Source organism: Hyperolius riggenbachi, chromosome 3 (genome assembly GCF_040937935.1).
Source record: "Hyperolius riggenbachi isolate aHypRig1 chromosome 3, aHypRig1.pri, whole genome shotgun sequence".
NCBI lineage: Eukaryota > Metazoa > Chordata > Amphibia > Anura > Hyperoliidae > Hyperolius > Hyperolius riggenbachi.
The window spans coordinates 512,672,946-512,700,328 of record NC_090648.1 but is presented as its reverse complement, the minus strand read 5'-3'; the positions used below and the strand labels follow the sequence as shown (position 1 = coordinate 512,700,328).

At 48.7% G+C, this 27,383-nt stretch overlaps 1 protein-coding gene across 1 annotated transcript in view; it reads left to right on the top strand.

Moving 5' to 3' along the window:
* FAT2 (FAT atypical cadherin 2) overlaps positions 1-27,383 on the top strand; it is a 208,769-nt gene that overhangs the window by 99,103 nt on the left and 82,283 nt on the right. The window contains exons 4-7 of the mRNA XM_068278392.1: positions 5,178-5,239; positions 10,045-10,356; positions 11,013-11,223; positions 21,848-21,987. Of these exons, the coding sequence (XP_068134493.1) occupies positions 5,178-5,239; positions 10,045-10,356; positions 11,013-11,223; positions 21,848-21,987 (725 nt within the window). The remainder of the gene's footprint in view (positions 1-5,177; positions 5,240-10,044; positions 10,357-11,012; positions 11,224-21,847; positions 21,988-27,383) is intronic.

Genomic DNA, 27,383 nt, shown 5'->3' with positions numbered 1-27,383 from the left:
TCTGGTGGTGCCTAACCCTAACCACCCCGGTGGCGCCTAACCCTAACCACCCCATGGTGGTGCCTAACCCTAACCACCCCATGGTGGTGCCTAACCCTAACCACCCCCTGGTGGTGCCTAACCCTAAGACCCCCCTGGTGGTGCCTAACCCTAACCACCTCTCTGGTGGTGCCTAACCCTAACCACCCCCCTGGTGGTGCCTAACCCTAACCACCCCCCTGGTGGTGCCTAACCCTAAGACCTCCCTGGTGGTGCCTAACCCTAAGCACCCCCCTGGTGGTGCCTAACTCTAAGACCCTCCTGGTGGTGCCTAACCCTAAGCACCCCCCTGGTGGTGCCTAACTCTAAGACCCTCCTGGTGGTGCCTAACCCCAAGACCCGCCCTGGTGGTGCCTAACCCTAACCTTGACAGTGTTGTATTAAATCCATTCACCGTTTTGCAGTTAAATAACGTCTTCAGTTTGGCTTATGTAGGGTGCTATTGATAAATAACGTTACTATGCGCCATTTTTCTTCTTTTTTCCCTGTGCGCCATTATTATGCAGTACTAACGATAAATAGTGATAAGCGTATCATTTGAATGCGGGGCCATTTTTATGCATAGGCGCTGTGCGCCATTATTCACTGATCCATGCTCATCCAGGTTTCGGCAGTCCACTGACCAGATCTTTCTTCAGTTGGGGCACCTTTAGCTTTTTAGTATTAGCCTAAGTAGCCACAGCTATCCTCAGTTTTAAGGGGAACCTGTAGCTGCCTATGATGGGCAAGGGAAGTGAGGGAGAAGTGACAGCTGGGCCAGCCAGCACACTTGCAGCCATGTTCAGCGGGGGTTTGTAGGTTCATGGAAGGTGGAGTCTAGGGTGCCAGGACTTCCTGTGATGTAAATCCAGCCCTGCCCCAGTGTAACTAATGTAACTCTCACACTAACCTTCTCCCACCTACCTAACACTTACCTATAGCCAGTGATGTAACTACAATTCATGGGGGCCCACCAGTAAAACCTTGATGGGGCCCCCCAATGTTCCCTCCCCTCCCTTGCCTCCCTTTGGTGACCCTCACAATACATAGTAAAATATCAGTAATGTAAATTGCAGCCCACCCGGCACCCAACTCATGCAGCATTGCCGCAATACCTTCTATGGGCTTGAGTCATAAAACGGTGCTAATTGTTAGCACGGGCATGCTAAACAGTTAGCACGCGAAGTGCTGCTTGCGTTTTTTTCCGCGTGAAAAGCCCCATTTTCACGCGATAATGTGGACTTTTGCACGAGATCGCCTGCCCGATCGCGCGCAAAAGTCCACGTTATCGCGCCCAAATGTCCGTGATCGCACAATCGCGGGTCTTTGCGCGTGGAAAAGACCGCGAGCGGCACTTCGAGTTGGCACCGTTTTGTGAATCAAGCTCAATGTATTCTACTAGCACACAGAAATGTGTCTAGTTGAAGCCAGTTTTTTTCTTCTAGGCCATCACTAGCATAAATGAGACGACAGTGTTATATAAACTCATAAGAATAATAATAGTGTACATCTAATATATTTGACAGGCATACTTTTGGGCAGATCATTGTGAGGAGATTAGCAGGAGTTTACATTGACGAAATACTGAACGCTAGTCCAAAATCCGAGGCTACGGGGGCAGGCAAGAGGTTACACGCTGAAAATACTTCCCTCCAGATGCATTAAGTAAATGTTTTAATAAGGTGAAGTCTGGAAGCTACGCTGAACCTCAGCCAAGAGGCCTCCTTTATTGTCTGTGAAGAGCAGCTTCTTTGGGGTTAGCCAAGCCTGGTCCCTGCTTGCCGGCACAGGGCATCCACAGACTCCTTTTATTTGCGTTTGTAAACAATATACCATAGGGACTTGGCATTGATGGCCTCTGCTGCCTGAAGTAGGTTAGGCCCTGGAATTCCTGGCTTTCTTTCACACCGAGAAACAGACCAGCAACCTCTGCTGAAAGGTTCTGCAGAACAACTAACAATGCTCAGCTGATCCTTCCTCTACCTGTCCCAACACGAGTGCGGCTCAGACAATGCCGAACTGCAATTCACCACCAACGCTCCGGGCGCAAAGCTCTCCTCCCACACAGCTGTGTCTTTTCAGGACTTTGAAATGTACCTGTGTGTATAGAAAGAACTGGCTGGTGTACAGAAGCCCAGATATAACTCCCCGGCCTGGTATCAAAGCCATAACCATGGAGTTTCAAAAATGGCCAATGGCTGGCATGGTGGTGTGGTGGATACTGCTCTTGCTTTGAACCATTTGAGTTTCCATTTATCTTTATGGGGAAATTCACTTTGATATAAGAGTGCATTGAATTCCAAGCATGATGTTTCTGGAACAAATTAGGCCCAGGTACCAATGTAACCTAATTTTATGCTAACACGAGCCCCTGCTCTCGATACCCAACCCTAACTGAACCTCCTGGTGGTGCCTAACCCTAACCATCCAACCCCCCTCCTGTGGAGCCTAACACTTAGTTCACCCTTGCGCTGCCTAGCCCTAAAAGCCATCTGGGGATGCTTAACCTCCCCCCACGCCCAACACTAAAGGCCCTCCCCCCTGCTGGTGCCTAACCCTAAAGACCCCCTCCCCACTTCACGCCCGCGCTATTTATAGCTGCAATTTGCACACCGATCGCCGCCTGAGCCTGCTATCCTATCATGCGCCTCCGGTGTCCAAATGACCGTTATTGCCGGGGTTTTTTTTGCGGCTTTTAACATTGCCGCCTATGGCTCAGGTGCCCTTTCTACCTGCTTTGTTTGGACCACCAACGTCTTCTAATGCTAATTCAGGTTTGTTTAGAAATTATTTATCAGTTTTAAATCTCCACCATGTTAATAAAGTTGATTGATTCTGACACGTTCAAGTATCCTTGAGCTCCGCCTAAGTACCCCCTGGGGGTGAGAACCTAAGTCCTGCCCAATCCCAGCATGCTCTGCAGCACTGGCCGAACTAAGGACACTAACAACCGGAGGAGAGAAATCGATTACTGAGAACCTGCTCTCACAGATATACTCACATACACTCACACTCATACACTCACACTCATACACTCACACACACTCACACACTCACACACACTCACACACACGCTCACACTCACACACACACACACACGCTCACACTCACACACACTCGCATACACTCGCATACACTCAGATATGGGTCTTAGGACTTTTTTTTTTACTTTTTGGAAAGGTGAAAGTTATTTTAGATACATTTGTAAATTTGGCGATGCTTCCATTTTAAAATGGGCTAAAAACTTAAGTGGATCATTATTGCTATCTGTATTCACTGCATAATTCCAATGCATACATGCATACAGTATATAATTATTCCCATTGAAGTGGTACTGTCACCATAAAAATCAAATTTCAACAGCAACTGGTCTGAGTGTATTAAGTGATAAAGATGCTAATCCTGCATTCAAAACTTGCAAAACTTTTTCTGCTGTTATGGTTTGTAGATCTCACATACTTTAGGAGCACTGGCCAGAGTGCCAAACAGTGCCAAAGAGTTGAATGCTGGGAGTTCTTTTTATCTATAATATATTCCTCCTCTTCCATTTATTTCCCTGCCTAGCTGCTTATCAGAAACACCCTCTGATTACTTGTGTTTATAAGCAAGGCTGAGGTGACTCTGTGATTGGATGTGTAAATAAAAAAGACAGTGCAGTTCCTAGTATACACCTCAGTGGGAGTGTCTGAAGACTCTGGGAGGAGGGCAGCTAATGAATACACAATGAGCAAGAGAAGGGAGGGGGGGAAACAAGAGTCAGGGAGGATATGATGTCAGCATTAGCGTGGCAAGATGGCCACTGCCTAGAATAGGATTTTCTGCTATTCCTTTATAAAATTCACAGGAATCATTACGTGGATAGCACAATACATCTGTTATGTAAGTAGAAGTAGTATTTACCTACTTATATATGTGGTTTTTATTTCTAGGTTAGAATGGGTGTCGCTTGTTCTTTAACAATCCAATTGCTCGAACGGTCGACCGTCTGATCTTATAGTTGGGATCGATTGGAAACAATCGTTTGAGCCCTCCTGGAGTCTGACTAAAAGGGAAAGAATTGTTCAGAAAATTGGATCGATATAACGATTGTTCGTCGTTGATTGGCCCGACTAACGGCACACAATTTGATCGTATGGTTAATTGTTCAGGAGATTGTACTGTTAATGGGCACCTTAAGATGTACATTTCTCTGAAGTGAATGGAGGTCCCATAACATAATGCATTGTAAAGGTGCATTCTTTTCATTTTGCCGTTTATGACCCCTCTGATTGGCTCACAGTGGTCACCTGGTAAGGAGGCAATGAAACTGATAGGAAGAAGTTTGGCTGTCACATGACAGCATATTCAGTGGCCGTGCAAGGTAACGACTAGTTCAGGACTGCGAAAAACCGATGGCGCAGTATTTATGCCGGATCAGAGATGAAGTGCGGCATAGATTCTTACACACATGGTCCCGAGGCGGTTTCCTATCCAGTTCTCTAACTACTGAGTGACCAATCCGATCGTTGTAATCAATTGAAAAGGAACGCTCGGGCCAACCAACAGAGGAGAAAATGATAAGCAATCCAATCAGACTAAAATAATTGGATTGACGAAATTATTGATAAAACGATCATTCATCATTGATTGGCACTATTACGAGTACTCAATCCGATCGATCATACAGTCTATCTTCCGGTAGAATGTACTGCTAGTGGGCACCTTAAAGCAGCAGGAACAGCCATACTATCCCAGGAAAAAACATATATAAGTAGATAAATACTTGTTCTATTTCCATAACAGATGTACTGTACTGTGTCACCATTTTGATTTAAGTAAATTTTATATAGTAAATAAAGAGAACTATTCCAGGCATTTTCCATCTTCACTGCCTCTGAGGTGTATTTCCCTTCTCAGCCTCGTGTCACACTGAACTGCCCTCAGCCAATCAGTGAAGAGCCGGAATGAGAGAGGGGCGATAACAAGCTTCCCTCTCCCCAGCAATGTAGCAGAATAGAGCCAGGCTGGATGAGATGTATTACAGCAGAGACATTTATGATTATATTGGAATGCTTGCAGTGCAGGGTCAGTTGATTTGTCGCTAGGATCAGCTTCTAATGTCATTAAGTGGTGGTGGTTTGATGATCCATTAATATAGAATGTTGTGTTTCTTTGTCCAGGCCTGATCTCCACATCCGAGAAATCTCTGGATCGAGAAAACAAGGAGGAGCACATCCTGGAGGTATGTCGGCTATTCTGGGAGTTCAGTGTGTGTGTGAGCTGCGGGGAGAGAGAAGGAAACGCTTTGATGTAATGGAGGAATATCGAATTCCGTGATTTCTCGCAATCTGGGCACTGCTTAAAGCGAAGGCTAATCTTTCAGTAATATGTAAGAACCTAATTATAGAGGACATCTTGTGTTACATTTCCCAGGGAGCCCTCTATACAATATTAGTTTCCCGTATCTATCCCCTGTAAATGGCTTGCTTGATTGAGGCCGTCTGCCAACTACCGTCATCCTCGTTACATGTAAGTGTACTCAGACATATATATTGAAGCCCTACTAAAAATCAAGCATACGGCAGGGCTAGTGCTGACTAGTTCAGCAGCGCTCTGCAAAACTCATCACTGTTTTCCAAAGGTATACAGGACATCATCTTCTCCACTGGGTGGCGATCTATCCCAGCTGCAAGGATTGGATTACTGTAGGTGGCAAAGGAGAAAAAGAGATGAACTTACCTGGGGTTTCTAATGCTCCCCCGCAGACGTCTTGTGCCCGCGCAGCCACTCGCTGATGCTCCTGGAGACATCAACAGGCCATACTGTGCCTGAACGGCCTTGTCTTTGCTCCTGGAGACATCAACAAGCCGTACTGCGCCTGCGCGGCCTTGTCTTTGCTCCTGGAGACATCAACAGGCCGTACTGCGCCTGCGCGGCCTTGTCTTTGCTCCTGGAGACATCAACAGGCCGTACTGCGCCTGCGCGGCCTTGTCTTTGCTCCTGGAGACATCAGAATCAGAATCAGTTTTATTCGCCAAGTGCGATGGGAGTCGTACGCGGAATTATTTGTGGTTCACATGGCATAGGCAAGTTCAAAAACAGGCAAACATAAACACAAAAAGTATATAGACATAAACACAGGCAGATGTGACAAGATATTACAAGTGTACAAAAGTATATAGACAATATCGACAGTGTGAGCAGGCCTGGGAGGCTTGCGTAGAGTCATTTAGATCAAAGAGTTTATAAAAAGTGTCAATAAAGCTCAATAAGCTGGCTGCGTGGCCTGGGAGGCCTGCGTAGAGTCATTAAGTTCAGTAGGTATCGGAGAGCTGGCTGCGTGGACTTATTGTCCCGGGTGGAGTGAGGCTCAGTAAGAGGGTTCTTGACCTGAAGTGAGTACTTCCCTAGTTTAGCATCAGGACCGCTTGATGGAAGAAGGAGTTCCTGCGCCTGGTGGTTTTGGATGGGATAGTTCTATAGCAGCGACCCGACGGGAGAAGATCAAAGTAGCGACTGCCAGGGTGGGAGGGATCGAGAGAGATCCTGGTGGCCCTTGTCTTCATCCTAGCAGCATGGAGGAGATCGAGAGCTGGCAGCGGAGATCCTATGATTCTCTCCGCATCAGTGATGACTCTCTGCAGCTTATACCTGTCCCTAGCCGTCGCGCCAGCGTACCAGACAATGATTGAAGAACAAAGGATGGATTCAATGGTTGCAGTATAGAAGCTGATCAGCAGCTCCCGTGGTATGCCAAATTTTTTCAGCTGACGCAGGAAGAACATCCTCTGCTGTGATTTCTTTTGAATTTTGCTAGTGTTCTGCCCCCATTTCAGGTCGCTGGTGAGGGTTGTGCCAAGGAAGCACACAGATGATACCTTAGAAACTTCAGTGTCACCTATGAGGACTGATTGGAGGGGGGGTGGGTGCCTCCTAAAATCGACAGACCGTACTGCGCCTGCGCGGCCTTGTCTTCGCTCCTGGAGACATCAACAGGCCGTACTGCACCTGCGCGGCCTTGTCTTCGCTCCTGGAGACATCAACAGGCCGTACTGCGCCTGCGTGGCATTGTCTTTGCTCCTGGAGACATCAACAGGCCGTACTGCGCCTGCGTGGCATTGTCTTTGCTCCTGGAGACATCAACAGGCCGTACTGCGCCTGCGTGGCATTGTCTTCGCTCCTGGAGACATCGAGGCCGTACTGCGCCTGCGCGGCCTTGTCTTCGCTCCTGGAGACATCAACAGGCCGTACTGCGCCTGCGTGGCCTTGTCTTCGCTCCCACTGATGTCCCCGGGAGCGTACTGCCCAGGCACAGGCCGTACTGTGACATCAGCGGGAGCGAGGAGAAGGCCGCAGTGGCAAATTTCGTCGGTGGAGATCGGAGCATCGGCGAGTGGCGATGCAAACACAGAACGTCAGCGGGGGACCATTAGAAGCCCCAGGTACGTTCAAATCTTTTTCTCGTTTGCCCCCTGCAGTAGTCCTGTAAGATAAGTACACACATGCGATAACCATCGGCTGAAACGTGCGATAACGACCATTTCAGACAACGATTGCTTTGTGCGTTCAGCCCCCACTCATCAATCTTGCTCGGGCATCAGACATCATTAAGGATCTGTCCTGTCAGATCCATAACGACCCAGAGACCAACGATCGCAATGATATCTTCAAGCCCCGCCGACCGACTGAATCCACTCCTTCGTCTGCCAATCGTCACCCCTCCAACCCCTCCGACCCCTCCATAGCAACAGAACACATCGCTAGCCTCAAGGCTAGAGATGTGTCTGTACAGCATCATTCCCTGAATTGCTGTTTCCCTGAATTGTCGGTACCTTGTGGGGAATATAGTAAACATCCCTGATAAGCAAATTACAGCCATAAAAGTTTTCCTGGCAGAATACAACTTCTGAGGGCAGGGAGAGATAAACTACATGAACTACTGACATTTTTCTAACTCTGGGACACTTAATAGGCTGCCACTGATTACAGACAGTAAAACATTCATCCTCCTGTATAAATGTTTAAATATAAAGAAAACCCTTGGATACTTAAAAGAGTCATTATTAGGAGTAGGCGGATAAATATAATTGTTTATCTCATCAGAATATTTTCAAAAATAACCTTGTTCACTTTAAATCAATTTCCAGTTGCTCCCTGAACTATAATGCACTCATGATTCATCAAATGGTTTGCTTCCCTGCAGAGACATGAGGGTCACCTGTCCTTCTGTTGATAAACAAATCTCCCCACTCAGCCTGTATGCTGTGCATACCAGTTTGATTATCTCTGCACACTGCCAGTTGTTTGTTCTTGGTTTGTTTGTTTTTTTAATTACATATCTGCATCCATAGTCAGGTCTGGCCATTGCTTACTGCACATCACATCTTTTCCTGTCTGGTGCAGGAAGCAGGTGGAGATTTCACAGGAACAGGAAGGGCAGCACAGAGCAATGACCAGACCTGATCTACAAGGCATATGAGTAAAGCTGTCACACAGGGATGCAGAGATATCAGAGCTGGTGTACAGTGTATACATTATAGACAGGAGCAGGCAGGACAGCACAGAACAATGATCAGACCTGATCTACAAGTCATGTGGGTAAAGCTGTCACACAGGGATGCAGAGATATCAGAGCTGGTGTACAGTGTATACAGTATAGACAGGAACAGGAGGGACAGCACGGAGCAATGCTCAGACCTGATCTACAAGTCATGTGAGTAAAGCTGTCACACAGGGATACAGAGATATCAGAGCTGGTGTACAGTGTATACAGTATAGACAGGAACAGGAAGGACAGCACAGAGCAATGCTCAGACCTGATCTACAAGTCATGTGAGTAAAGCTGTCACACAGGGATGCAGATATTACAGCTGGTGTACAGTGTATACCGTATACAGTATAGACAGGAACAGGAAGGACAGCACAGAGCAATGATTAGACCTGATCTACAAGCCATGTGAGTAAAGCTGTCATGCAGGGATGCAGAGATATCACAGCTGGTGTACAGTGTACACAGTATACAGTATAGACAGGAACGACAGTACAGAGCAATGATCAGACCTGATCTACAAGTCATGTGAGTAAATTTGTCACACGGGGATGCAGAGATATGACAGCTGGTGTATAGTGTACAAAGCAAACAGTATAGACAGGAACAGGAAGGACAACACAGAGCAATGACCAGACCTGATCTACAAGTCTTGTGAGTAAATCTGTCATATAAGGATGCAGAGACATTAGGTCTTGCATATTATGTATGCAGAATACAGGCTGATGTGAGATAAAAGTGTTGTTTTTTCTCCTTAAAGGGTACATGTGACCGTAGAAAATGCAAAAGTTAGACACTCACCTTTAGTAGAAGGCAGCCTTTGGATGATCCAGACTCTTCCCCCAACCCCCTCCACCTTCCAGCACCATGACTCCCTGAAGCTCCTTGACAAGGGCTTGTTGACGGGAACATGGCCGCACCACACAGGCCAAATGACTCGCACCTGCAGAGTAGCACAGAGCCGGTCAACCTTTCTCTGCTGAGCACAAAAAGCTCTATGCCACTGCGCAGGCGCAAGCCATCCTGCACCATGCAGCCATGCACGATCACAGATGGGACCACGCCCACGAGCTTCCAGAAGGTCCCGGTGCTGGATCAGTGGTCTCGAGGAAGACTGAGGTAGGTATCAGACTTTTCTTTTTCTAAAAGTTGCAGGTTTACTTTGAAGGACCGCTATGGTGTTGCATTTTTCCGCTGTTTTTGCCATTTTAACTTTTGCGAGCACCGTGTACATCTACACATCTGCAGTTCATATATTTGTGAATGAATAGTCGCGTCTACAGTTTCTGTGGAAATTTGCAGTTTCTTCTGTATCCGCTTTTTCTTTGACCTTATCATGAAAATACAATGTATTTACGCAAAAAATGTTTATCGAAACTAGCAATTTCACCATGAAAATATGCCAGCAACACTACTGCACACATCACCTTTACTGAAGTTTTGCGCACACGCCCCATTATTTGCTGAGATCTATGGCTCACTTCTTGTCCCGCCCACAGGTGACGGTGTCAGATAATGGCACGCCTCCTCTGCAGTCCGTCTCTCGTCTCGTCATCCAGGTGTTGGACGTCAATGACAATACTCCAATGTTCTCCCAAAAACTCTTCACTGTCCTCCTCCCACAAAGAGCCTCCTCCAAAGAACCTTCCCCTGTATACCGGCTGATCGCCATGGACAGAGATAAGGGAGTAAATGGAGAGGTTACATACAGTGTCACTGAGCAGGAGGGAGAGGTCTTCTCCATTGACCCAACCACTGGCGTCATCTCCTCCTCTGCAGCATTTCCTGCTGGAGATTACTCCATATTAACGGTAAGCATTGAAAAGTTATTGTGCCGAAACAGGATGAGGATGCAAGGAGGCCGACAACGGCATAGAGAAACTCGCCTCCACAATTGTATATTCGTATGTTCTTCCTTTGCTTGTGGGGGTTTCTTCCCACAATTCCCCCTTCAAAAAAATTCCAATACAATAAGCTGGTTGGTTCCTCACAAAATTGGCTTTAGATTTTGGTACTGCTACTATGGGAGGGATTAGATTGTGAGCTCCTCTGAAGTACAGTTAGCGATGTGGCTGTTTGCTGCAGGTAGGGATGGTCATAATTGCAGAATTCAGAATCCGCCAAAATTCCGAAAGCTTGCATGGATCCCTGAGCAAATCCACAATTTTGTATATTCCGAGTTTGTATTACGAAACTGTGATTTACTGTGAATATAGATATTCGGATCCAATTCCTGTTCAGCAAGCCAGCACCTATTCAGTAGGAGACCTTGGGCAAGACTACCTAAGACTTTTACTGCCTATAGAGCTCCCCCTAGTGGCTGCAGCTCTGGTGAATTGAGTCCGCAAGCAGAAAAGCACTATATAAATGTTCTGTGTTTTGTCTTGTCTCATGTGAGCTCTAAATCTAAGACAAACTAAATAATCCATTCTGAAGTCTTGACTCAATAACTACATTATGGCTGCAGGTGAAAGCTACAGATGGCGGCAGCCCCTCTCGATCCTCCACCGTACGGCTGCACATCCAGTGGATCCACAACCCCGGACCTTCTGACGAGCCGCTGGCCTTTGATGAACCTCAGTTTACCTTCCAAGTCATGGAAACGGATCCTGTAAACCATATGTTGGGCCTGATCAGTACCGAGCCCATGTACAGTCAGTGCTGGTTCCATATCACAGGTACGGTCCTTTGACTCATTAATTGATCATGTGTTATTTCCACTTCCTGTTTTGTCTAAAGAGATTGTTTGTTGTTTGTATGACATATGGTAGAGTTTGAGTGGCTGACTTAGGTTGCATTGGGCTCAATCTGGCAGACATGGGTTGCACATGCTTCTCCTTTAAGGGTATCTGTGGGGTGGGAAGGAGGAAATTTGGGCGCCTGCGGCTAATAGACGCCGTCCTAGGGACTAATGCAAATATTGGCTTATTGGGTGTTAAAAGCAGAAATTTGGGTGCCAGATAAATAGGGCACAGGGTTTAGAGTTTAGGGTTAGGCATCAGGAAGAGTTTTTTTCGGGTTAGGTATAAGGGAAGGGGGGTTTTAGGGTTAGGCGCCAGGAAGGGGGGGGGGGTTTAGGGTTAGGCGTCAGGAAGGGGGGGGTTTAGGGTTAGGCGCCAGGAAGGGGGGGGGTTAGGGTTAGGCGTCAGGAAGGGGGGGGTTAGGGTTAGGCGCCAGGAAGGGGGGGGGTTTAGGGTTAGGCGTCAGGAAGGGGGGGGGTTTAGGGTTAGGCGTCAGGAAGGGGGGGGGTAAGGGTTAGGCGCCAGGAAGGGGGGTTTTAGGGTTTGGCGTCAGGAAGGGGGGGGGGGTTTAGGGTTAGGCGTCAGGAAGAGGGGGGGTTTAGGGTTAGGCGTCAGGAAGGGGGGGGGTTTAGGGTTAGGCGTCAGGAAGGGGCGGGGTTAGGGTTAGGCGTCAGGAAGGGGGGGGGTTAGGGTTAGGCGCCAGGAAGGGGGGTTTTAGGGTTTGGCGTCAGGAAGGGGGGGGGGTTTAGGGTTTGGCGTCAGGAAGGGGGGTTTGAGCGTTAGGCATCAGGAAGGCGGGATTTGCGGTTAGGTGTCAGAAAGGGGGGTTTAGGGTTAGGCGTTAGGAGGGAGGGTTTTTGGGTTAAGCGCCAGGAAGGGGGGTTTTAGGGTTAGGCATCAAGAAGGGGGGTTTTAGGGTTAGGCATCAGGAAGGGGGGTTTGAGGGTTATGTATCAGGAAGGGGGGGTTTAGGGTTAGGCGTCAGGAAGGGGGGTTTGAGGGTTATGTATCAGGAAGGGGGGGTTTAGGGTTAGGCGTCAGGAAGGGGGGTTTTAGAGTTAGGCGCCAGGAAGGGGGGGTTTAGGGTTAAGCATCAGGAAGGGGGGGTTTGAGGGTTAATAGGCATCAGGAAGGGAGGGTTTGAGGGTTAGGCATTGTAGGGGGGAGGTTTCAGTGTGAGAATAGGGATAGGTTTAGTCGTAGTAAAATATCAGTAACATTTACAAATGTTTCACCATCGTAATTACCACTGTAATATTTTTTCGTTGTCATTTGGCACCCAATTCATGACTGTATTGATCATTTAGACTTATATCGGCTTCATCCTGCGCCCATTGTTCTTTGCTCTCTTTTTTCATGCTCCCGGTTGTAGGCGGTCCTCTCTTTTCAGTGGGTGGTGAGATCTCTTATCACTGGAGCAGCAGATCAGTTGCGTGGCGTTGGAATGCTGGAAGCTTTTCATGTTTTAAAGCCCAATTCCATCATCCTAAAGCTGTCATTATCACCCTGCAGGGACATCAGCCTATACTTATACAACTGCTCAGGGCTATAGGACTTTATTCAAGTGGTAAACCATAATTGCAGCTGCCAAATAAGCCTCTGGAGCCCGAGCAGAGGACCAGTACTAAGTCACCAGTCCTGCTGTGTCTGATGCAGCATTGGTCATCTTTATCACTTGTTCTTCAGAGAGGAACCCACCCAGAGTAAACCGTCAAGACACCCCGTGCTGGTAGGTAAGTATCAATGGGTTCAGTTAAGAGAGTAAAGGTAGCCATACACTGGTCGATTTGCCATTAGATCGACCAGCTGACAGATCCCTATCTGATCGAATCTGATCAGAGAGGGATCGTATGGCTGCCTTTACTGCAAACAGATTGTGAATCGATTTCAGCCTGAAACCGATCACAATCTGTGGAGCCGCCGCTGCCGCCTGTGCCCTCTATTTGAACTTCCTGGTCACGGAGTGACACAGGAAGCGCCGGGATGGAGCGGGTGCAGCGCGGAGAAGATGCGGAGAAGACGCCCGGGAGCCAGCGTCAGGTAATGTATACCTGATCGGATCGGCCGGCGCTAGCGACGCGCTCCCTACCCGCGGGCGATCGAGGGTAATTTCCCGCACGGCGCGATCGACGGACCGATCCGATTTCGGGAGGAAATCGGATCGGCGGGTGCGTTTAACGTGAACGATTGGCAGCAGATTCGATCCCAGGATCGAATCTGCTGTCGAAACGGCCGCGAATCGGGCCAGTGTATGGCCACCTTAAGCATTAGGTAGATCACTCCAGCCAAAAAAGGAAGCAGATAAACTCTGACAGAACTGACAGGTTTTGGACTAGTCCATCTCCTAATGAGGGATTCTCAGGGATTTCTTTGTTTTCCCAATTGACTCCTGGTCACATGATCACTGCGATCGCCTTGATCTTGGAGGTAAACCTCACCTGTCCATGTTCCCCCGATGATTGCTGTGCATGTCCTTCCACATCGGCAGCCAGCCTGTGCTGACGCATGTACCGGCCTTTGTTGATGATGTCATCAAGCCAGGACCCCTGTACATGCTTCAGTACAGGGCTGGCTGCAGTGATGCCTGCTCGTCACTGGAGAGGGAGAGAGGTGAGTAATACTCAACCAGCATCGCTTCCTGCTGCCTATCTCTATAGCGCCAACATCTTCCGTAGCGATGTACTGTACATAGTACAAAACAAATGTTAAGGAGCATAGGTACATGAGACGTTCAAAACTGTACAATCAGGACATCCAGCAATACAAGTACATACATAGCTGATGTGTGGTGTGAGACAGCACCAATACTGGTACATGTTCATATGATAAATTCCAGCAGAATTAGAAACACTAGGAGGAGGTCTCTGCCAGTAGCGTTCCTACCTAAGGGCGCAGGGGGGCGGGGCGCACCGGGTACCAGTCAGCCAGGGGGGTGTCGCCACGACCCCCCTACACCTGACTAAGGAGGGGAAGAGCAGCGCTAGGAGGAGGGGTGACAGCAGGGATAGCGGCGGGGAGGGGGAAATATCCCCCCCTCCCTCACCTGGGTCCCCTCCTTCTGCCTCTCTTCTCCCCCCAAAAATGCAGGCAGCGGGCCGGTGGCAGTGGGCAGCGAGCAGGCGAGCGCGGAGTATACTCACGTTACTTCCGCGTATCAGCCTGGAACGCTGCGTCACCGTCACGTGCCTCTTCTGCGCCTCCAATCATTGGAGGCGCAGTAGAGGCACGTGACGGCGACGCAGCGTTCCAGGCTGATACGCGGAAGTAACGTGAGTATACTCCACGCTCGCCTGCTCGCTGCCCACTGCCACCGGCCCGCTGCCCGCATTTTTGGGGGGAGAAGAGAGGCAGAAGGAGGGGGACCCAGGTGAGGGAGGGGGGGATATTTCCCCCTCCCCGCCGCTATCCCTGCTGTCACCCCTCCCTCTAGCTACACGGGGGGGGGGGGGGGGAGCACTTTACTACCTAAACTGGGGGCCACTATACTAGCTGGGGGCCACTATACTGGAGGCAGCTAAACGGGGGGGGGGGGGGGGGGCACTATACTAGCTACACTGGGGGCATCTATGGGGGCCACTATATTACCTATACTGGGGGGGGGGGGGCACCATACCAGCTACAATGGAGGCAACTATACTATCTAAACTGTGGGCCACTATACTAGCTATACTGGGGCAACTATGGGGGCCACTATACTAGCTATACTGGAGGGCAGCTCTACGGAGGCCACTATACAAACTACACTGGGGGCAGCAACACTACCTACATTGGGGACAGCAGCTATGCTGCCTATCCTGGGGGCAACTATACTAGCTATATTGGGGCAACTATACTACCTTCACTGGGGGCAACTAGCTACCTATACTGGGGGCAACTGCTAGCTACCTATACTGGGGGCAGTGGCGGCACGGGGGGGGGGGGGAGGGAGTGTGTGCTTTGGGTGCTGAAGTGTGTGCTTTGGGTGCTGAAGCACCCCTTAAAATTCTCCAAGCACCCCCCAGCGTGAACTGACTTTCGGCATCTAATAGACGCCGTATCAGTTCACCGCAGCGGCAGAGCAGGGCTATAGTAAAATGTCCGAAGCCCTGCTCTGGAGACTTTGGGAGTTGCTGGCTGCAGAGGATCGTGGGAGCTGCGCACTGGACGGAGGCCGGAACAGGAGCTCTGCTGCAGGTGAGTAAATGTTTTTTTTTTTCTTTTTAATTTATATTAGCAGCCAGGGGTAGCGTTTATGTTCTGGCCAGGTCTGCTACACGATTGAAGTGTTTTCTGGACAGGTCTGCCACACGATTGCATGTATTTTCTGGGCAAATCTGCCGACATGATTGAACGTATTCTCTGGGCAAATCTGCCGACATGATTGCATGTATTTTCTGGGCAAATCTGCCGACATGATTGCACGGATTTTCTGGGCAAATCTGCCGACATGATTGAACGTATTCTCTGGGCAAATGTGCCGACATGATTGAACGTATTCTCTGGGCAAATCTGCCGACATGATTGAACGTATTCTCTAGGCAAATCTCCCGACATGATTGAACGTATTCTCTGGGCAAATCTGCCGACATGATTGAACGTATTCTCTGGGCAAATCTGCCGACATGATTGAACGTATTCTCTGGGCAAATCTGCCGACATGATTGCATGTATTTTCTGGGCAAATCTGCCGACATGATTGCCTGTATTTTCTGGGCAAATCTGCCGACATGATTGAACGTATTCTCTGGGCAAATCTGCCGACATGATTGAACGTATTCTCTGGGCAAATCTGCAGACATGATTGAACGTATTCTCTGGGCAAATCTGCCGACATGATTGAACGTATTCTCTGGGCAAATCTGCCAACATGATTGAACGTATTCTCTGGGCAAATCTGCCGACATGATTGAACGTATTCTCTGGGCAAATCTGCCGACATGATTGCATGTATTTTCTGGGCAAATCTGCCGACATGATTGAACGTATTCTCTGGGCAAATCTGCAGACATGATTGAACGTATTCTCTGGGCAAATCTGCCGACATGATTGCATGTATTTTCTGGGCAAATCTGCCGACATGATTGCATGTATTTTCTGGGCAAATCTGCCGACATGATTGAACGTATTCTCTGGGCAAATCTGCAGACATGATTGAACGTATTCTCTGGGCAAATCTGCAGACATGATTGAACGTATTCTCTGGGCAAATCTGCACACATTACGTGTATTTTCACCCGGGTTCACGTCAAATTACAGTTAGCTCCGCCCTCATCCGGTCATGGCCACGCCCATTTTTTTTGTAGCGCCGCCCATTTTTTTGCCCCTTTACCTTTTTTTTGGGGGGGGGAGGGGGGGGTGTCTTATAATACCCAGCACCGGGTGTCAAATGCCCTAGGTACGCCACTGGTCTCTGCCCTTGTGAGCTTACAATCTAGAGGGTAGTGGGCTGGATACATGGGGGGAGCCTGCCCTTGTGAGCTTACAGTCTAGAGGGTAGTGGGGAGGAGACATTAGGGGAGGAGCCACAGGGGTTAGTGGATGAGGCAGTAAGTCTCCAATGCTACCTATAGCAATTTATATGCTTATCTGAATAGATGTGTTTGAAGGTTTCCAGACTCCATGCAGGGCCGGGCCGAAGCATAGGCTGGAGAGGCTCCAGCCTCAGGGCGCAGTGTAGGAGGGGGCGCAGAATTCATTCAGCTGTCATTCCTAATTGTGTTTGAAGCAGAGAGAAATAAGAAAAAGGGATACATGGCAGTGACTGCAAGCCAGATAACTAGATATTAAGGTGTTGGGGAGGTTGTGGGCCCTGTGGCGCCTCTTAGTCTAATAACAATCAGTGTGTGACGGCTGGGGGGGGGGGGGGGGGCGCACTTTGGTGTCTCAGCCTAGGGTGCTGGAGGACCTTGTCCCGGCTCTGACTCCATGCATGAGAAACAGGCTTTAGGAGAGAATTCAAAAGGAGGTGTTAAGCTTGTGAGAAGTCCTGGATGCAGTAGTGAGAGGAGGTGGCCAGGCTTGAGGGCAACAGGGTCTCCTGGGAGGAGCAAAGGTTCCAGGTGGGAGGGTATTTTGAGATTATTGAGGAAATGTATGGAGGTGACAACTTCAGTAGAGCTTTTTATGATGGGGTGATAATTTTAAACTGGATCCTTTGGGTAACAGGTGGCCAATGGAGAGACTGACAGAGAGGGGCAGCATCAGAGGAGCTGGGAGGAGAGGTGGATGAGATGGGCAGCAGAGGTCAGTAGGGACTAGAGAGGTGCCAGTCTGTTCTATGGCAGTCCCCAGAGTTGGGTGTTACAGTAGTCAAGAGAGGATGTGATAATGATGCGAGTTCATAGAGAGATCTTTCAGAAGTAATCTGTTTTCTCCTTATTAAACCCTACATATGCTGTGTTTCCCCTATTATAAGACCTACCCCGAAAATGAGACCTAGCTCATATTTCAAGCATGCTTAAAATATAAGACCTACCCCAAAAATAAGACCTAGCTGGGATGCTTTGTGTATGGGGAGGTGTGTGTTCTCTTACCGCACCTCCCTTGTGGCTGCGAGGGCCCCTTTGACCCTCACACTGACACTACGCAGTACGTGTTGCCGGCTCTGCGCTGGCGCTCATAAGCATGTGCCTGGCTGATGTGTTCCAGGCGCACATGATCATGACAAGAGGGGAGCGCCAGCGTAGAGCCGGCAAAGCGTGCTGCGAGGTGTCAGCATGAGGGTCAAAGCGTCCACCCTTCTCCGAAGAGTAAGCCTCTCCCCCTGAAAATAAGCCCTAACACATATTTCTCCCCGCAAAAGAATATAAGACAGTGTCTTATACTCAGAGAATGATGGTATATCTTGGCATTACCTCCCCCTATTCCTCAGGCAGGAACGTGCAGCATTGGTTGATCTAAAAAAGTGAGGTCATGGAGAGATCTTTCAGAAGAAAGTTGTTTTGGCAGCTGAATGGACCTGCAGTGGACTGTCACCTAATGTCTTTAAGTAGCTTACAAAAGCAGGTCCTCTTCCTTAATCATTCAAGCTAATCCTTGAACAATTACTGAGCCTGGAGGCCCGACCTTGTGACAGGAATGGAGTCTGATAACGCTGGGAGCATGACCTAACCCCACCCAAAGCAAGGCCAGGTCATCAGACTCTAGACATGGGGGAAAGTGTCCAAACCAGATTAGGGCAGAAATATCGTCATAGAACATCAGACAGAACAAGGAAAGAAGTTTCCTGAAGGTAGCCAGGCATAAGGAGACTTGGTGGCCGATCGACCATCCGATTCGACTACTGTAATCTGATTAAAATCGGTGGTGCCAAGTGCATGCCCGATCGACAATGCCACCAATCTTGGGGCAAAATTGGTTGCACTATTTGGTCAGACATGCTGCAAGATGTAGGGCCGACTTGCTCAATTGCGTGCGTGGCGGTTTCGGTGAGCGATATCGGGGGGGGGGGGGGGGCAGGCAACGGATGCAGCGCACAAGGCCGATTACAGATCGATTTCATGCTGAAATTGGTGGGGAATTGGTCTGTGGTGTATGGGCAGCCGACAGATCTCTCTCTTATCAGATTCGATCAGAGAGAGATTTATCTCTTGGTCCGATCTGCCCATCATCTCTAGATGAATGGACACGTTTAGTCTGAAGGTAGCCATACGTCACTCGATGTGTGGGCAGACCGACCATAATCCAATCTGACCAGAGAGGAATCTGTTGCCTGCCCATACAGCTCAGCATGCAATCTATCACAAATGGGCCTGTCTTCTCTGCCGCCTGCCTGGCCGCCTCCCAAGTCTCAATGTATCCCCCCAGGTGCTGTGCTCAGTATGGTCTCACCTTTCAAATCCTAGCCTTCTCCGGCGTCTCCCCACCACCAGGTGACACTAAGCGCGTGTAGTGACATCACACATTCGCCTGGTGCCATGTGGTGCAGGCGTCGCGGTGCTGGTGGACACCGGAGGAGGTTAGGAGTCGCGGTGGCAGACAGGTGAGACTTTCCTGAACACAGGCACCTGGGGGGTCACTTTGACACTTGTGGGGACACCGGTGGGAGGTCCTTCGAGTATGTCGGTCATCACTGTATTGAACGCTGTTACCGCTGCACACCCGTTCGAGCAATAGCAACCGAGGTTTTCCAGCATGTCTGATCGATCTTTTTGAACTTCTTTTGGAGAGAAGTTGATCCAAAGTTTGATCAGGTGTCAATGCTGCTGCTTCAATTCACTCAAATTATAGATTCAAAAGATCGGTCGAGCCCTCAATATTGAGTGCTGTATGGGCACCTTAAAGGGAACCCGTGGTGACAGGGATATGGAGGCTGCCATATTTATTTTCTTGTAAACAATGCCAGTTGCCTGGCAGACCTGCTGATGTTCTGGCATGTGTAGTGTCGGAGTCAAAACCCTGGAACAAGCATATGGCTATTCCAGTAAAACCTGAGTTAGCTGATTCAGAGTATCTGATCTGCTGCATGCTTGTTCAGGTTCTATGTCTGAGGCCGGGTGCACACATGGCAGAAACGCTACAGTAGCAGGAAACGCTGCGTTTTATGCAGCAATGTTAGTCTATGGGACGCAGAGGAAGCTGTGTTTGTACAGTAAGCGTTTCGCAAACACTGGTAGTGCTGCATATTATGCAGGATGGCTGCCAAAACGCACATAATGAAAGTCTATGGTAAGGCATATGCATTGCATTTTCCATGTGTTTTTAATGCGTTTTTAATTAAAAAGATCTCTGATGGGTTTCCATTTCCTGTTGTCTTCCTAGTGATTTGCATAAAATAAAAATTTAAAAAAGCATACAAAACACATATGCGTTTTACATTAGCAAACTGCAAACGCATTAACACACACGCAAACCGCATCTGCATAAAAATAAAAAAAAACACAAATGCAAAACGCGGTAAAAACGCAAATGAAAATTGCAAACACACCCTCCTAAAACACGACTTTTTCACGCTATGTCATATGTGAACCCAGCCTGCAAGTATTAGAGACACAGAATCAGGAGGGCTGCCAGGCAACTGGTATTGTTTAACCACTTAACATCTCAGTCGTTTTCAGCTTATGCATCCGAGCAATGTTCACCTCCCATTCATTAGCCTATAACTTTATCACTACTTATCACAATGAACTGATCTATAGCTTGTTTTTTCCGCCACCAATTAGGCTTTCTTTGGGGGGTACATTTTGCTAAGAGCCACTTTATTGTAAATGCATTTTATCAGGAAGAATAAGAAAAAAAATGAAAAAATTCATTATTTGTCAGTTTTCGGCCATTATAGTTTTAAAATAATACATGCCTCCATAATTAAAACCCACGTATTGTTATTGCCCATTTGTCACGGTTATTTCACCATTTAAATTATGTCCCTATCACAATGTATCGCGACAATATTTTATTTGGAAATAAAAGAGCATTTTTTCCGTTTTGCATACATCACTATTTACAAGCTTATAAAAAAAAAATAGAGAGAAATATTTCATCTTTACATAGATATTTAAAAAGTTTAGACCCTTAGGTAAATATTTGTGTTTTTTTTTTTTTCAATAGTAATGTTTTTGTTTTTTTTTATTAAACATTTTATGTGGGCATTTTTGGGAGGGTGGGATATAAAAGTGTTTTATTTGGGGAAATATTGGTGTAGTGTAATCTTTTTGGGTATTTACTTGTAGTTTTACTTTTTGGCCACAAGATGGCAATCTCGATTTTTTTTTACATGACGTCACTCTAAGCGTACAATGTACGCTTAGAGGGACACAGCTTCAGAAAGAGCGAAGCTTCCGAGAGAAGCTGTCGCTTTTTCAGCGGGGGAGAGGAATCAATGATCGGGCTCCATAGCCCGACACATTGATTCCGTGGCTACCGACTCCGCGGCCGGGAGTGCGCGTGCACGCGCGCGATCGGCCGCGGGAGCGCGCGGGAGCGCGCCTGTCCTCCTTGACGTTTTTATACGTCAAGGAGGACAAAGTGGTTAAAGGATACCCGAGGTGACATGTGACATGATGAGATAGACATGTGTATGTACAGTGCCAAGCACACAAATAACTAGGCTGTGTTCCTTTTTTTCTTTCTCTGCCTAAAAGAGTTAAATATCAGGTATGTAAGTGGCTGACTCAGTCCTGACTCAGACAGGAAGTGACTACAGTGTGACCTTCACTGATATCAAATTCCCCTTTTTACCTCTTTCTTTCTCTCAGAAGCCATTTTCTCCTAGGACTGAGGACCGAGTCAGCCACTTACATACTTGATATTTAACTCTTTCAGACAGAGAAAGAAAAAAAGGAACACAGCCTAGTTATTTGTGTGCTAGGCACTGTACATACACATGTCCATCTCATCATGTCACATGTCACTTCGGGTATCCTTTAAAAAGAAAAAAAGAATATGGCAGCCTCCTTATCCCTCTCACCTCAGGTTCTCTTTAGTTCACTACAAATACATGATGTGAATATGGCCTCCTCTTCAATATAAGTTGTAGATTCCCCCTTTTTATATTCTCATTGTTTGTACAAAGAGTTTGCCTAAACTTTGCAGATGACTTCTCTCTCTGTCAGAGTCTATCAGCGTTCTTCTGTCTTTGCTGCAGGTGGGAATGAAGACCTGGATTTTGACATCGACAAGACTACAAGTGGCCTGGTTATAGCTCGACCTTTACAAGCCAGCAGGAGATCTTTGTACAACCTCACCGTGCAGGTCACAGACGGGGCCCGCGCTATTAGCACTCAGGTATGCTCTAACCTTTGAAATGTTTGCTCTCCATGCTAAATAGCCAGTCAGAGGTAGATATTGGTTGAATACGGGGACAGATATGCTGCTAGTGTGTTATCAGTCCCTTGAATTGGTTAAACAAACGTCTCTCCTTCAACAAATCAATTCCGTACTTGTAGCTTTTAAATTTTTTTTTAGCAGGACCGTGAGTCGAAATGAGTCAAATGTCATGTGTAAGAGTGTATATGTGGGATGGGTGGGGGGTTAGAGTTAGATACCACCAGGAGGGGGGGGGGGTCTTAGGGTTAGGCACCAACAGGGGGGTCTTAGGGTTAGGCACCACAAGGGGGTCTTAGGGTTCAGCACCACCAGGGGGGTCTTGGGGTTAGGCACCAGCGGGAGAGTCTTAGGGTTCGGCATCACCAGGGGGTTCTTAGGGTTAGGCACCACCAGGGGGGGGTCTTAGGGTTAGGCACCACAGGGGGGTCTTAGGGTTTGGCACCACCAGGAGGGGTCTTAGGGTTAGGCACCACCAGGGGGGTCTTAGGGTTAGGCACCACCGGGAGAGTCTTAGGGTTAGGCACCACCAGGGGGTTCATAGGGTATTGGTAAGATTTTCTACTGTTATATTGTCATTATTAACAATTTTCATTCAGCAATATTATTATGATAATATTACCCATCTACACTTTAAATACAAAGAATATCGGTAGGAACTAACAATATTTTTATTAACGAAATGGATATTTTTATTAACAAAACCCCACGCCCTTTTTTCCTGGCGCCCCTTTTTCATGCACGCAGTGAATGGACTGTGTGGACTTTGCAGGTTGCTGCTCTCCTTCATTGCAAAGGCTGCAAAAGACCAATAGGAATCCTCAGCAACAGGGAGAATTCTCATTGGTTCTTGATGGACCAATGAAAATTCTTCCTGTTGCTAGAGAGAATTGGTCTCTTGTAATCCTACGGGGAACCCCCGTGCTCCTGAGATCCTCCAGACTCAATATAGAGGGACTGAGTGGTGGCGAACAGCGGCAGGACACGTGAGCGGTGATCACTTAGGATGGCGGGCAGACGTGGAATGGACAGCACAGAGCGGATGCAGAATGGTTGGCGTGTCCATGTCCATTCGGTATCCGCTCAAGTGGGAACAGAGTCTCACTGATATCACAAGCAGGAAATAGAGATGATCAGAGAGACGGCCATTTTGGTGCAAGTCAGGGGTTGGCAGCACTGGATCATGGAGGGTGAAGAGGAGGGGAGCTCATTACGATCCAGAGGCTTCTCCCTCCTAAGGTAATCAACCTGTTTAAGCCTTGTAGGCAAGTATGAGGACTGTCACCCAGTTGGGATTGGGCCTCAGGCAATAGATCAGGGCTGAGGCTCTACAGAGGCATCTCTAGCTTTCTGGCTAGTGACGCATCTGTAACTATAAAAAATGAGGGAGAGGGGCAATGCATTCCTGGGTCGAAAGTCACTAAAGATCCAACATGCTGGATCTTTAAGGATACCCATTAATGATCCACAAGTGATTGACCGTCCAATCCAATCAAGCAGCTCGGGATGACGGCAAGGTACCAGTAAGACTTCAGGAGACTGGAAGAAGCCCCAGGTAAGTAACTGGACAATTTATTTTTCGGCTGAAGTCTGCTTGAAGCAGCAGTGACCGTTTACACAAGTAAAAAAAACACTAAAATGTTCACTTGCAAGTAGAAGATCCCCATCAGAAGGTCTCAATCCACTTCATTTCGAAATATGGGTGGCATGAAATCATTATGATGTTGGTGACATTGGCCTCAAATCACTAAGATCATGCTGGAGATAATAAGGCAAGAGAAAACTTGCCACGCAGAGTGAGAGAGTTATCTTATCTCTTCATTCCTTAAGTTACCTCCTCTGTAGTTATTTTCACACGCAGTTAATTAATAGCCTGTCTTTAACTTCTGGAGTTATATTCAGGATTAAAGAGTTAATTTAAAGACAGAAGAGTTAACTTTAGGTTTCCCTGAGGTAAAATGTTTCCTGAATACGACATACCTCATCACCATGGTGACCACTCTAGAAACGTTATTAAAGACAGGAGATAAGCTTAATGAATTGAGGCCAATGTTTGATCAGGCCCACCACCCAACAGAGGGACACAACCAGAAGGCTCATAGGACAGATGATGTCCCGTTGGAGGTGACATATTGCCACAGTCACTGCAGCTCCCTGGTCAGGTGTACAAGCCAAAGAACAAGGCGTTAAATAGATCAAACATGACCTGGAAGTCTGAAGTCCAGGGGTCAGTGTTTACACATGCGTGTGCTGAATGTTATCTGTGGTCCTTTTGTGAAGCACCTTGTATTGTAGGCTGAGGTTCCCATGTGTTGCCACTGCAAAGTCAGGGCAGGTGACAGTTTGGCCACATGATCCAGGTGAACGGAGTCATATGGGTTCAGCGGCCCAGGAAATTTAAGTCAGTTTCCTGATAAGCTAATGCTTTAAAGGGGGCTGTAACACTGAGAGATAAAAAATTGCCAAAGGATACTTTGTGCCCCCTAAAAATATGTAACCCCCTTTTTGTTTTTCTAAAATAGGTCCCTACCTTTTTTTTCTTCTTTTTACCTGGTCCGGGTGCGGTTGCCTAACTGCAAGAACTGTACTGTGCCAGTGGAATTGTGCGCGGGGGGGGGGGGGGGGGGGGGGGGCGTAACTACAGGGGAGCAGCCTGTGTGACCGCAGGGGACCCCCTACCTGCACGAAGTACCTACCTGACGTCTAACCCTTAAAACCCCCCTACCTGCACTAACTACCTACCTGACGTCTAACCCTTAAAACCCCCCTAGCTACTGCTCTAATACCAAGCTACCTCCCTCATACCTAAACCTACCCCGCCTGCCCCCTCTCCCCCCCCCCCCCCCCCCCCACACACACACACACACACTTCCATTAAAAAAGGAAAAAAACCTGCAAATTTTGGGTGCCACCATAAATATTGGCATTTGGGTGTCCGATATATAAAGGGCGCTGTACCAGCATCCGCTATTTACCGGGTGCCCAAATCTCCTCTCTGGCGCCCAGAGGGGGGGGGGGGAGTTCAGGGGGCAGTGTGGCAGCTACTTACTGAAGATCAGGTGTGTTTGTGGCTACACTTGTTATGGGGGTGAAGATCATGGTGGGCACACTTGTTTTATGACCCTTGTGAGATGGATTCCAAGGCCGTGGACACCAATGGAAGGCAAGGGAGGGGGTGTGAACACAGGGGATCATCAAAGTTTCCTTGGGGGTTGGCTCGGATTTACATCACAGGAGCCTATAGACACAGATGTCCTGGCACCCTAGACTCCGCCCTCCATGCATGCAGGCCGGGATTTACATCACAGGAGCCTATAGGCACAGATGTCCTGGCACCCTAGACTCCACCCTCCATGCATGCAGGCCTGGATTTACCTCACAGGAGCCTATAGTCACAGATGTCCTGGCACCCTAGACTCCGCCCTCCATGCATGCAGGCCCGGATTTACATCACAGGAGCCTATAGGCACAGATGTCCTGGCACCCTAGACTCCGCCCTCCATGCATGCAGGCCTGGATTTACCTCACAGGAGCCTATAGGCACAGATGTCCTGGCACCCTAGACTCTGCCCTCCATGCATGCAGGCCCGGATTTACATCACAGGAGCCTATAGGCACAGATGTCCTGGCACCCTAGACTCCGCCCTCCATGCATGCAGGCCCGGATTTACATCACAGGAGCCTATAGGCACAGATGTCCTGGCACCCTAGACTCTGCCCTCCATGCATGCAGGCCTGGATTTACATCACAGGAGCCTATAGGCACAGATGTCCTGGCACCCTAGACTCCGCCCTCCATGCATGCAGGCAGGATTTACCTCACAGGAGCCTATAGGCACAGATGTCCTGGCACCCTAGACTCTGCCCTCCATGCATGCAGGCCTGGATTTACCTCACAGGAGCCTATAGGCACAGATGTCCTGGCACCCTAGACTCTGCTCTCCATGCATGCAGGCCTGGATTTACATCACAGGAGCCTATAGGCACAGATGTCCTGGCACCCTAGACTCTGCCCTCCATGCATGCAGGCCCAGATTTACCTCACAGGAGCCTATAGGCACAGATGTCCTGGCACCCTAGACTCCGCCCTCCATGCATGCAGGCCCGGATTTACATCACAGGAGCCTATAGGCACAGATGTCCTGGCACCCTAGACTCCGCCCTCCATGCATGCAGGCCTGGATTTACATCACAGGAGCCTATAGGCACAGATGTCCTGGCACCAGAGACTCTGCCCTCCATGCATGCAGGCCCAGATTTACCTCACAGGAGCCTATAGGCACAGATGTCCTGGCACCCTAGACTCCGCCCTCCATGCATGCAGGCCCGGATTTACATCACAGGAGCCTATAGGCACAGATGTCCTGGCACCCTAGACTCCGCCCTCCATGCATGCAGGCCTGGATTTACATCACAGGAGCCTATAGGCACAGATGTCCTGGCACCCTAGACTCTGCCCTCCATGCATGCAGGCCCAGATTTACCTCACAGGAGCCTATAGGCACAGATGTCCTGGCACCCTAGACTCTGCCCTCCATGCATGCAGGCCTGGATTTACATCACAGGAGCCTATAGGCACAGATATCCTGGCACCCTAGACTCCGCCCTCCATGCATGCAGGCCTGGATTTACATCACAGGAGCCTATAGGCACAGATGTCCTGGCACCCTAGACTCCGCCCTCCATGCATGCAGGCCTGGATTGACCTCACAGGAGCCTATAGGCACAGATGTCCTGGCACCCTAGACTCCGCCCTCCATGCATGCAGGCCTGGATTTACATCACAGGAGCCTATAGGCACAGATGTCCTGGCACCCTAGACTCTGCCCTCCATGCATGCAGGCCCAGATTTACATCACAGGAGCCTATAGGCACAGATGTCCTGGCACCCTAGACTCCGCCCTCCATGCATGCAGGCCTGGATTTACATCACAGGAGCCTATAGGCACAGATGTCCTGGCACCCTAGACTCCGCCCTCCATGCATGCAGGCCTGGATTTACATCACAGGAGCCTATAGGCACAGATGTTCCGACACCCTAGACTCCGCCCTCCATGCATGCAGGCCTGGATTTACATCACAGGAGCCTATAGGCACAGATGTCCTGGCACCCTAGACTCCGCCCTCCATGCATGCAGGCCTGGATTTACATCACAGGAGCCTATAGGCACAGATGTTCCGACACCCTAGACTCCGCCCTCCATGCATGCAGGCCCGGATTTACATCACAGCAGCCTATAGGCACAGATGTCCTGGCACCCTAGACTCTGCCCTCCATGCATGCAGGCCAGGATTTACCTCACAGGAGCCTATAGGCACAGATGTCCTGGCACCCTAGACTCCGCCCTCCATGCATG